The 13,247-nt window shown below is 35.1% G+C and overlaps 1 protein-coding gene across 1 annotated transcript; it reads right to left on the reverse strand.

The window, feature by feature from the left end:
• Positions 1-1,010: 1,010 nt before the first annotated feature.
• LOC107040178 (sodium- and chloride-dependent glycine transporter 2) lies at positions 1,011-10,973 on the reverse strand. The gene is made up of 13 exons (XM_015260131.1): positions 10,544-10,973; positions 6,697-6,983; positions 6,528-6,610; positions 6,049-6,181; positions 5,852-5,986; positions 4,962-5,065; positions 4,246-4,370; positions 4,077-4,189; positions 3,865-3,993; positions 3,123-3,222; positions 2,758-2,858; positions 2,372-2,524; positions 1,011-1,315 (listed from the first exon to the last, which is right to left on the reverse strand). The coding sequence occupies exons 1-13, from the start codon at positions 10,698-10,700 to the stop codon at positions 1,160-1,162; spliced, it is 1,776 nt and encodes a 591-aa protein (XP_015115617.1). The 5' UTR covers positions 10,701-10,973; the 3' UTR covers positions 1,011-1,159.
• Between the last annotated feature and the right edge of the window lie 2,274 nt (positions 10,974-13,247).

The following is a 13,247-nucleotide window of genomic DNA, read 5'->3' on the forward strand; positions in this document are numbered from 1 at the left end:
TACAACAACTTTGTTCTCCACCCGAAAGCAAAAAGAATGATTCACAAGGTTAAACAATACTTATTCAAGATTAAAGTGATTTCGATCAGCGCTTGCCAAACCACACACGGAATAATCTACTGTGAATGGATTTCGCGAATGCCGTTAGACTTTTTATAAGAAAGCGTCGCGTGATTAGCTCCCGAGTAATGCGAAACTCTCGACATACTTGACTCCTTGAAAACGAGTACCGGAAAACTCGGGAATCGATTGTTCAGGGTTGAATAATAGTTCGTGCTAAAGTTGGCAGCTTTTTCATGCTCTTATCCTCCTGCTCGTTTCTGGTTTTTACAGTTGTGTTGTGGCCTGGGGGTGGGGAGTAATTTTAATATATAAATAGGTTCGTTCGGATGATTTTTGTGGCGCCATTAATGCTATCTAATCCACACTTTCTTCTTAGTTAAGGAATTGGTAGCAAAAGTTACTCCTTGTTTTAACATACCGTTCTAATCAATAAAAAATGAAAATGTTTACACCTTCGGGAGCATTTTTTCTTCATAATAAAGATAATTCCTGTTGAATTGTGAATATAAACAAAAATTCTGAACGAAGTTTTTAATCTTGAAATGTTGAAAATGTTGGATAACTCAAATTTACATTTGAAAATCAAATGTGAAGGTTTGAAGTTTAAATAATAAAATCACTGCAAAATATTCAGTGATTTAGGGTCAGTAAAAAAACAAGTTCAGTGACTTGAAAATGGGGGAAGTATTCGCATATGTAAGGAATGTTGGAAGGATTTAATTACTCACGCATATTTCAAAGGCTTCGCTTCCCACCATCTCAAAGGATAATCATAAGGATCCACAGTCGACGAAAAAATGAGCTTTTCACTTTTCATTTTCTTTTTCTTAGGTTTTTTGATGACACTCAACGCACTCTTCGATTCCTCAAAGTGGGTGGCCCTCATATTCCCGATAGAAGTCATTTTTCAATTTTTTTTTATTCGTAAATGATTAACTCAGCACAAATAATTTTGATTCATTTCCTGAAACCTTATATTTTACATTTCTTAGGTTAACATGTCAGACAGATGAAAACTGATGGCGCCAACCCCTCCCTGATGTATGAGATCCATGAAAGATATGTTTTTAATTTTAATTCTTTTGTAATACATTCTTCAGAGACTCGTGATTTTTATAATATTTATGTTGGAGAGCTCTGGGTCACTCGTTCCTGAGAGATATCTTTTCCATGCTTCTCTGTCTGCAGCCTTTTGAGGTCCCCACTCGGGGGTGGGGCTCGTGCCGACCTCGAATCTCTTTTTCAAGGATCCCTGAACGTCAGAAAGTAACAGGAAACGATTTTTAATTGAATGGAACAAACTTTTTGATCAATAGAGTTGAAATGAGAATTTTCTTCTTTTGAATTGAGAACATGGATTCAGAGAAATGGCTTATTTGAATTAAATAAACTTTACTTGAATCGAATCAATGGGTTTATTCAAGAAGCTCATAAATAGGGTTTTTATTTAGACTCAGATTTGATTTTTATTTTCGTTTTTTTACTTTGTTAGAAAAACATTGAATTTCCTGGATGATTGACTAGTCATTTTCAGGAGAGTGACATTCAATTTAATTTAGGGGTGAAAAAATTATGAATTTTTCAAAATTTAACTGAAAATTCAATTAAATTCCAATTTGTTTAGCAACAGGAAGACGAGAATTCCTTAACTTAATTAAATTTGTAATCAATTGCAAATTCTGAAGTGAATTTACCTAAATTTTCCAGATTTTTTCAAGGAATAATTAAACTGAAATTTACAGTTTCCATCGATTTTCCATAATCAAGCTTTTATTGAAATTCAGACTTCACTTTTATTAGCGTTTTTCTAACATCAATAAATCGTTTGTTAAATACAACCGAATGTTTCCTCGATCCAACTGAGTTGACGAAGGATTTAGTGAGAAAAGTGATGAAATTTCAAATTTCACTGAGAATTCAGTGAAATTCTCAATTTTTGAGCAGCCGGAAGACTAGAATTCCTCAACTTACTTGAGTTTTGAATCGAAACATGAGCATTCAGTACCAAATTACGCAGAATTTCAAAATAATTGCAACTTCACGAATATGTTTACCTAATTTCTCCCGATTTCTATCAATTTTCAAGAAATAATTAACTAAAAATTCCAATTTCCGCAGATATCTCCATGAAACTTTGAATTCTGAATGATCAAATTCCTTAAAATCTCAGTAGAACTCTGATGTAATAAAAATTTTCATCATAGGAGTGACGTTCTTCGTGTAAGGAATCAACTTCTTAGCTTGACTCTACCATTCTCACAAAAGCAAAAAAACTCCACTAATAATTGAAATTCAATCAAAGTCTCACCTTCGTCTTCAGGAGGAAGTAGATCATGTACCCAGGGATGCAGAGCATGCTCACCATGCACGAGCACCACCCCAGAAAGACTGCCCACTCAGGATATTGAACACCATTGTACGATATTCGCGTGTTGAAGACAATCGTTGTGGCGAAGATGAACTATGCGAATAAAAAACAAATCGATTCATCAGTGACATCGTGATTTCCGTTCGTTTACCCCAGCATTTTACGAGGCTTTCCCTCTCTACGGCCCCTTTTTACAGCCTCTATAATAAGTGATGAATGGACATGAGGCACGAAGAGCCATATTTTTTATCTCTCCGATATAAATAGGCCTTTTTGCATCGCGTTTTCACGTACAACGTGCTTTATTATTAATGAGTGCGACTTACTGTGAGGATAACTGGTGTGATGTATTTCCAGGAATATGGCCACCACGGATTTAATTTTTTACCTAGCATGAATTCTACGTCACGAACAAAATTGTCACAACCTGAGGAATAAAGACAGTTTTGTGAATGAATGGAATAATTAATTGATGTTATTGATTGATGTTTCTTTGAATTGTTTGAATTATTTAACAAAAATTTTATTGTCTTTTAAGAAGGCAAAAGGTGATATTTCATGAGAGAATAATTTAGATGAACTGAGTTTATTGATTGAGATTAATAATTTGAATTATTAATTCATGTTTGTTTCATTGCGATTTAGTTTGAATTAAAATCAGTAGCGAAGTGGTAAGGGGGTTGATGCTTACCATAAGTCCACCCAACTACGATTACTTCAGCCAGACAGATGGATATCACAGAAACAGAAGCTGCGTACCAGTCAAACATTTGCAAAAGATACATTCCACCCTGGATGAAAAGATTACTCATCGATATATTTGGAATAAATACAGTTTCAATAATTTTTGGCTGATATTTCCGGTACATTTCTTGGAAATTTTTATCACGTCGTAGTTTTAAGGGAATTCCAGAGAATTTCGTCATTGAAAATTGAAAGTTTTATGGGAAAATGAATGGAAACTGTAAATTTGGGTGCAATTATTTCACGAAAATTAATAGAAATCGGAAAAATTGAGGTCAATATATTTTGGAATTTTCAGTTGATGGAAAATTCAACTGATTGAGAGAATTATTGTCTTGTTCTTGCGCAAAATTTTGGAATTTCATTGAAATCTGAAATTTCCTCATTTTAAATCCCCAAATCTAATTAAAAAAGAACGAAAATATTTCCTAGAAAAACCTAACGAATTTGATAAAAAATTCTAGTGCATTTTTATTGAACTTCTATTCGAACAAAAACATGCAGATAAGCTGCGTAATTTCTCAGTAAACTAATAAAAATCCAATATAATATTCTTGCGGATTTGCGGGACATTTCTACAATTTTTTTTCGCACGTGAATGTCTGAACTCCCCTAAAAATGACAAGTCGACTGTCCCTGAAATTTCAACCTTTTTCTACCAATGAATAAATAAATAACAAATTACTCACATTTGTGACAAACATGAGCGATCCCAAAAAGAGTACAAACATAGAGCCCATTGCCACGAGTTGTTTTCGTTTTCTCAAATGTGGATACGCGTCTGTCACGCTTGATATTATGGCCTCGATTTGCACGAACTTGAACGACAGACAACGAATGATAAATTTTCATGTTTAACTGCTGTTTGATGGGATATCTCAAACTGGGGAGAGGTACTCACGCAACTGTCCATCCCCAGAAAGTAGAGCATGGCGAAAAAGAGAACAGACCAGAGTTGTGGGAAGGGGAGCATGGTGAGGGCTTCGGGGTATGTTTCAAAGGCCAACGACGGTCCTGAAAGAATCGATTATCTTTCAGATTTTAAATAGTTTATGTAATGATTTACTCACCCCCAGTTGCTACTGCTGCCACGGGCAGACCTGTTCTGTGAGCCATGAATCCCAGGACCGAGAAGACTACGAAACCTGCGAAGATGCTTGTTCCACAGTTCAGAATTGGAATCCAAATCGCGTCTCTGTGGATTATCAATAATTATTATATTATTACGCTTTCGGTGCTGCACCAAAAGAGAAGGAAATTTTCCCGAAATGATAACAACGCTGTTTTTAATTGAAAAAGATGGAATTGTCCCGAAGAAAAGCTTTCCCATCTGTATTTGGAGAATTACACTGTTAGAAAAAAATGAAATTTCAGGTTTCACTGAGAATTCAGTAAATTTCCAGAATTTTAAGCAGTCTAAAGAGGAGAATTACTTAATTTATTTGACTTTCCCATCTAATGTCAATATTCAGCTACAAATAACATTGAATTTTCAGTGAAATTTGAAATTTCATGATTTTATCCCCCTAAATCGCACTCAATGTCACGTCCTGAAAATTCAAGAATATATTCACCGGAATTTTCGGGTTTTCTATTCATTTGTAGGGAAAAATGGAACTGAAATTGACAGTTCTCTTTGATTTTTGCCACGAAATTCTGAATTTTCAATGATGAGGTAATTAAATTCGATAACAATTCCCAAAAAGTGTACCGGGAAATTCAGACACAAATTTTTAACAGTGTACTAGAGTAAAATAAATTGTATTTTTAGAAAATACAAACATACAATCTATTGTCATTTCTGAATTTATTGTAGCTGGCCATATTAACGATGCCACCCCATCCAGGACCCAAAGAGAAGAAGATTTGAATGGCTGCATCAGCCCAAACCTAAAAAAAAACAATTGATCATAAATGCAGATTTAAGGCCCGGGTGTACTATCTTTCGAATGTTATCCGGATTTTTTTCATCTTTCGTAATCCAAAATTGTCAATTAAATGGTACATCATGTAGAAATTCACAAAAATTATGATAGAATGATAAAAAAAATATTAAAAATGCTGAACTTTTTCAAAGAGCGTTTTTAATTGAGATTCAGAATGAGTTGAAAAAAGTGGAAATTGCAAATATCTGATTTTCTGTGGCAAATGATCTATTAGCTCTTATTTTCCATGGTGGATAATAAAACACTAACTCCTCATGGGAAGTGACAGCTAGGAATCTCAATTTTCAAAACAGTGGTATGTAGTCATCTGCCATTTTTATGTGATAAAAGTGTGATTAAAAAATTCTCCAAAATATTACAACTTTTTTCAAAGAACGTTTTCCGTAATAAATGTCTCTGTGCAGTGTGGAAAAATATTTACGGAATCAGTCTTCCCCCTGCATGATATTGGATGACAGGCTGCCATTTGTCGCCGTAAATCAGATACATTTTTCAATTTCTTGTTATTCACCTTATTCTAAATATAAATTAAAAATGCTCCCTAAAAAAATTAAGAATTTTTTCTACTTTTTTTTTATTATTCATTCATAATTTTTCAAAACTTCTGCATGATGCAGGACTTAATTGACAATTTCAGATGACGAAAGATGAAAAAAAAACATTGAGATAACATTCGAAAGATAGTACACCCGGGCCTTAATCACAAAAGTATGAATTGAGTTCTATTTACTCGTAAATCAGTGAGTTGCGACCACTTCGGTGTTATGTAAAACCAGATGCCATCGGAGGCACCTGGAAGGGTGACGCCTCGTATCAGCAGTATAAATAGGATAACGAATGGGAAAGTAGCTGTGAAATACACCACCTGGACGACAATTAAGAAACTCCTTCAACAAGATCTGGATTTGATTGTAATCTTCAAATTACCTTGCCGACGCTTTTTACGCCGTTGCATATGCAGAGAAAGACAATGATCCAGGAGATGAGGTTGCAGATGAAAAGTGGCCAGACAATGCCACCCATTTCGTCGACTCCAGATGAAATTTCAAGAATGTGTCGACTGGGAAAAATTAATAGTCAATTGAATTATGCCTTTCGTCTTCATGAATGCGATCCACTGGGAGCAAAAAAATCTGTTAAGTTCATATTTACGTGAGAGATGAAATGCATATAAACTTGAATAATTTCCCCGAATAAAAATGTCTGCTAAATTTGAAAATTAGTGAGTAAAGTCATTCTTTAATCTGAAAAAAATAAAAAAATAAATAGAAATGAATGAACAATAAATAACGATTCATTAGATCATCTAATTAACCTGGGGATGATCAGTTTATAAATATGAACTTGTCAAAAATAATGTCTTTCACTACAGATCACGATTTCCACTAAAGTATGAATTTATTTACTTGAAAAACTCTTCAGCAGGAGTACTGACTTTCTGCAGTAGACCTTCGACTTCCGTTGTGTTCTTAACTCTAACATCGTTGATCTAAAATTGAGTTAAAGTCAGCATAAGTTCAAAAATGAAGAGATCAAGAGGCATCATAGTTTGAAGAGTTCGAGAGGTGCACTAACTTTGATACAACTAGGAGTATTCCACGGATTATCGCAATCCTCCCAAGGAAGCTTGTTCTTGAACGACATTGACAGGAACAGGAGTGGATAAGAAATAATAACATTGTAATACATCGTGCAGATGAGATTGACAATGACAATCGCAAATCCCGCGCCCTTGAACAAGGGGCTCATCTTGAACATGGTGATGCATCCTGTCCCGCCGAATTGTCCCATGCAGGACTCCATGAAGAACAGGGGGATGCCACACAGAAACAGCATGAGTAGATAAGGCACCAGGAAAGCTCCTGCAAAATTAATATATATTGGCATCACGTTGACTATGACAACGCCTCAAACATTTTTCCTGAACATTTGAAAGAAAAAATCCCGGTTTGGACTATCTATTTTTTTTTCAGTATAAATTTTCTGGTGAAAATTTTCATATTGAGAATAATCCCGGTTACCCTCCTACCCCATCCGAATCCCATCCAATCATTTCGAACGACGTCACAAAGATGTGGAACGCTATATAAATTCCCTTTTTTAATGTAAATAATGTAATTGAGTTGAGAATTCAGTGAATGCGAAATTCTGAAATTCTGTAATTTTGTTATCAATTGTTAGTGACATTATTGTTAGGTTCCAGTGACATCGTCACTATTTGTCAGGTGAATGTCACTGATTTTCAAGGACCTATCTCTAATTATTACGAATCTATCCCCAAATTTCAGTGATATAAACCAATAATTGGTAGGAATGCACTTGTGGAGCCGACATTCACGGAGAAAAATTTTTGAGGAAAATTCTAGTGCTAGCACGGGAAAAGAGGCGCAAAGTGACGGTCAGGAAAAAATTCCAGTGCCAGCATTAGAAATTTTATTGGGGAAAACGTGAATTTTTCCTCGTATTTCTGTGAAAATTTCACAGAAATCCCTAGAAATTTGTACCAGAAATACGAAGAAATTTTACCTTAACGGCACTAGAGTTTTTCACAGCCGGTGGATTGTGATTTTTTTCCAGTACTCGTACTAGAATTTTTCTAGAAAATTTCTCTCCGTGTTCAGGACATCAATCATATACTTCGGGAATGTCCTAAAACCTATTCAAAGCTAACAAACTATGTAACCATTTTCTTTTGTAAATAACCCATCAAGGGTTGATATGTAACAATAAAAAAACATTAATTGGTGACAGATTTCTGGAAATCAGTGACATGTTACTGATTTCCAGAAATCTATTATCAATTATTGGTGACACTGGATACACGTCGGGATAAGCCTGATCAACAGTGATTTATATCACTGAAATTTGGTAATACACCCAGAAAGGAAATTCTAATATCTGAAACATATTTACTTGAGAGAAGTAAATAATAGTATATTTTCCTCCAAGGGAGGGAAAATAAAGGAGTCGCCCTTTAAGCGGGAGGAAAATGTGTCCTTTCCGCCCGCCGTGGTGAAAAAAAATTTCTTCAATCGCTTAAGTCTTTCAGGCATCTCAACTCACAAGGCCCGAGAAAGATCTCATGCCGTAAAATATTCTTTCACTCAAGTAAGATTTTGTCGGCAATGAGCTCACTCAAATCGCGTAGAAGAGTCGTCAATCTTCAAGTATTTATTGTTTTCATAATTTTATTATGCACTTCTAATGTTTCGTAAACATTCTGTGATTTAAGCCATTGAAAATCATTTACTGTTCTCAAGTAAGTATGGTCTGCATATTAGAAAATTTTTCTGTCGATGTAGTAATATTCAAGAGAGTGACATTGAATGCGATTTAAGAGGGAAATATTATTAAATTTCAGATTTCACTAAGAATTTAAAAAAATTCCAAATTTTGAAACAGCATTGAGATTAAAATTTCTTAACATATTTGAATTTTCAGAGAATAATTGATCTAAAATTTGTAATTTTCATTGATTTTTCCATGAAATTCTAAATTTCCAATGACAAAATTCCTCAAAATTTTAGTAAAACTAAGATTTGATAGAATTTTCTAAAATGTGTACCGGAAAATTCAGCCAAAAATGTTCAACACTGAAACAATTGAACCAATTAATATTCCAGTAATCATCAGAAAAGTATTTTGTTGATTCAAACAACTTTTACTTATTCAATTCTTTCCCCTCAGCGCACACCTATTACTTATATACATGTTAAGAAGATGGTTCAAGGGCAGTGGTCAATTTGTTGTACGTGCTTATCTGAAATAATTCAATGATGGCTTTTACTCAATTGTCCGTACTCCCTCAGCCGGAAATTATTTCGACACCGAAATAAAATAGTACGCAGTGTGTAGTTAACGAGTTATACAATTTCCACAAGGGAGTTCGCGCACTTTAGACTGTTGGGCCCTTTACCGAGCACCAATTGATACTAAAATAATAGATCATGAGGTTAATGGACAACGAATCGTTGGACCTATTGTGTCAACACAGCTGTTACAAAACATTTGAAATTTCGGGGACAGTCGACTACTTATTGTTAGGGGCGTGACATTGAACACGATTTAAGGGGAAAAAATGATACAATTTCAGATTTCACTGAAAATTCAATGCAATTCAAATGTTTTTTGCAGCATTAAGACGAGAATCCCTCAAATTATTTGAATCTTCAATGAAGATATATTATATTCAGTACCAAATTACGTTGAATTTTCAAATAAGGGGAGACCGCGGTGAAATTTGAAAGTTGCATGGGGTTGTCTCTACTATGCAAATGACTTTAGTACTTATTTTTTATACCCAAAAAATGCATGATACAACAATATCATTGTCTGCAGTAATTCGGAGCAAAAAATGCAAAAAAATCAAAAATAGGGATTTTTCGAATATCTCACATATTTTTTTGTGACTATATTATGTAAGTGGTAACCAAAATTCAAGTCAATCCATAAAAAATCCTGGTAAGGGGTCTTTTTGAAGATTTTATGGCTATACAGCCATATGTCCTCAATGAAAAAAGTTAAAACTCGATTTTTTCTAATTTTTTGGGTGTAAAACATGAGTACTAAAATTATCAGCAGGGTAGGGACAATAGACCCAGCAACTTTCGAATTTCACTGCAGTCTCCCCTTAATTGAAAATTCAAGAATATACGGAGAAAATTATTTGGTGAATTTCAACGATTAGTTGGCGAAATTTCATTTAAAACTAAACACCAATTAGTTGTTGAAATTTACAAAATAATTTTCTCCGTGTATATTTACCGGAATTCTACTTGTCTATTAATTCCCATGAAATAATTAACCTGAAATTCACAGTCCGCCTCGACTTTCCCATGAAATTCTGAGTTTTAAATGCCAAAATTCCTAGAAATTTCAGTAAAACTAAAATGCAATAAAAATTTCCAAGAACTATACAGGAAATTTCATCCAAAAATTGTCAACCGCGAAGCTCATCATCACGTCCACTCTAAATACCGAGACAAAATACAATTTTAAATTCACGTAATTGTGCTTTTGATGGAATCTCATCATCCAAATTACTCGGAATCCGGTAAACGCTCGATGTTGAACGCCAGACGTTCACGTGGGCGACAAATTATTTTCCCTAATGTTGCGTGATGTGCTTCTGAAGACACGTACAACAGTCATTGAGGAATCGCGAAAAATGAGGAAGTGTTTGGAGCAAAAGAGTTAATCATCGCTGTTGATTGGTAAGAAAGTTGACAGTGAATTGTTTAATAGTTTAATCTAGCAACACTTCTAATTTTAGTACTGAACGAGAGTGGTAATGGGTACAGAAGTGATGGTTGTGCAATGGAGTAATTGCACTTCAATGAAATGTAGGGCAGATTGGTGGACTGAGAATGCACTCGATGGCGATTTTGGATGGAGTTTGTTGGGACAAGAAGGAACAACTCACCTCCACCATTTCGGTAGCACAAATAGGGAAATCGCCATACGTTTCCTATTCCGATGGCGTAGCCAGCGCACGAGAGGATAAACTCTGTCTTGCTGGCCCAGGTGCCTCGCTCCGGCACTTCCTCATGGGTCTGCATTCTGTCTTTTTTAGTCGTCATGGTGAAGAAATTACAGCGAATCAACTAATCGTTGGAGTTACGAGTTACGAATTCCTCACTCAATGAAGGAATCGGAGAAGAACGTGATGGAGGATGTAAAACATCATCGTAGATGTTTATATTTATTTTTTCGACTGAAGTTGGAAGGGAATTCGAATTTTCGGGGGGGAAACCTTGCTCTGCCTAAGGCACTACACAGCGAAGGGAACTTGACTGACAACTGGCTGGTCCGCTACTGTGACAATGCTTCTGCAGATGGACCAGATTCCCTAATGTCCCCATGCACCATCGCGCAATCACCTCAGTTACGGCGTTCAGTTTATAAATAGACTGATAGCGCTGATTATGATGATAGCTGGTGGTCAAGATATTTTGATCTCATCATATAAATTGATGTGGATGGCTCAATCGGTGGGAGGAAAAGTTTGAGGAAGAGAGAAATTTTAATCGTGGAATTCTACTGGTGGGACACGTATGAAAAAATTGTATAAAAATTTTCTATACGGATTGCGCATGGAAATTCTATATGATTTTCGTATATGATATTAGGATATTTCTATACGAATTATTTCTATACATAAATTTTTACATCAATTTTTGTTTTCCTACGAAAGATGTCTAAAGGCTCCAGAGAAAAATGTAGAGACATGTTGCAACTCCATACGAAATGTTTCTATACATGTGGCAGTGGGTCGTATAGGATCAAACCTATAGAAATCGTATAGAAATAATTTGTATAAAAAATATCCGAATATCATATACGAAAATTCTATAGAAATTCTGTACGCAATTCGTCTAGAAAATATCCATACGATTTTTTCATATGTGGATATACAATGTCTGATCGCAATAGATTCCGTTTCAACATTATATTGATTAAGGTGACTAAAAATGTATTAATTAGTCAATATTATTGTACAAATTATTCAATTTAGAGCGGTCGTTGCGAGTGTTTTAACTTGAATCATGAATTTTTCTCCGGTGGGCCGGAAAAATTTACTGAACGTGAGGGTAATTTTTGCAGATGTGTTTTTTACCGAGCAAATTGTAAAATATCCTCCGCAAACAGGTATTTTTTCACTGAATTACGTTCCACTCCACAATTATCTTTCGTACAGTAAAATTTGCCACGATTTACTAGATAATTTTCGTCCAACTGTTCTCTCAGCGTAGCCAAACACTGAGAAATTGATTGATAAGCAATTAAAAGAAAATAGTCAAAGATGGCAATCATTGTTCTGAATTCGCAATATATTGAAAACCCAATTGAATATGATGTTTAATTTTTCCAACGAGTGGGAGAATGCAATCTGTCATGAAATGTCAATTAACGCTTCACATGAAAAACCCCATTTCGTTTAAAATTCCGAGATAAATGAAGAATTTTATGAACGATTTGATATTGAGTTCGATTCAAGCTCACATCATTGAAAATTTAAGGGCAGCTATTATTTAAATTTCCAAAAATTTCTAACAGTGTTGTACACTGTTGAAAAAATTGGGCTGAACTTCCTGAAAAAGTCCTTGAATTCGATTTAAGGGGAAAAAGTCAAGGAATTTCAAGTTTCTATGAAAATTCGAGTAAAATCCCAATTTTAGGCGGCAAAAAGACGGAAAGTCTACAATTCACATGAATGTTCAAGTGAAAATGAACATTCACTGCCAAATTCCCCTGAATTTTCGAAAAATCCTTTAGAATTCTTGGAATTTCAGGAATTTTGAAAATGCAGAGAAACCTGGAATTCAAAGAGAGATTTCGCCGAACTTTCCTGCTTGTTCATTAATATTCCCAGAATAATTAATCTGAAATTTCATCGCGGATTTTTCCAAGAAATTATGAATTTTCAATGACAAATTTCCCTAAAATTTGAGTGGGAATGTTGCTTGTTCGAAATTTCCAAAACTCTTCGGGAACTTCAGTAGAAAATCTTTAACAGTGTAAACAAAAGTCTCTCAACGTTCAACTGTGGCAGTTTCTCCAAACTCTGCGCTTATCACACCACCACTGCATCCCTAAATTCTCGATCGCAAATGCATAAACCGGATCACCTCCGGCTTTTATCACTCGCAGGTGACCCTCAGTAGATATCAGTCCCCAGCGATATCGACCCTGTCCTCCCCGCCGTTACCATCGGAGCCCTTCCACATCACTCCTCAACTCCTCCAAGAGATCGCAGCTGCATAACTGAAACCGTTAGCACCGTAATTTCAATTTAATAATCCTCCGTCAGATTAGCGCAATCCTTTGTATCTGCTCCGCGAGTAAATACTCATCAGCCGGCTGTAATGAACAACACTAATGAAATTCATCACTCATAATGCCTAAACTCAATTAATAATGAGACTCCCGAGTGGTATTTGACATCACAAATTCACGCATGAAAAAACTCAATAGAAAACCTAGTGAATTCACCAGGAAATTCTACTGGAATTCTATTGAAAAGTTTGATTCTCTTCGTTATTTGCGCTGATTCCATTGGATATTCCATAAAAAAGTTAATAGACTGCGAATTTCTGTTTGAATTTTTGTCTTCAGGTTTTTTCCAT

The sequence above is a fragment of the Diachasma alloeum genome, unplaced genomic scaffold, assembly GCF_001412515.2.
Source record: "Diachasma alloeum isolate Michigan unplaced genomic scaffold, Dall2.0 Dall_scaffold_00325, whole genome shotgun sequence".
In the NCBI taxonomy this organism is placed as follows: Eukaryota; Metazoa; Arthropoda; class Insecta; order Hymenoptera; family Braconidae; genus Diachasma; species Diachasma alloeum.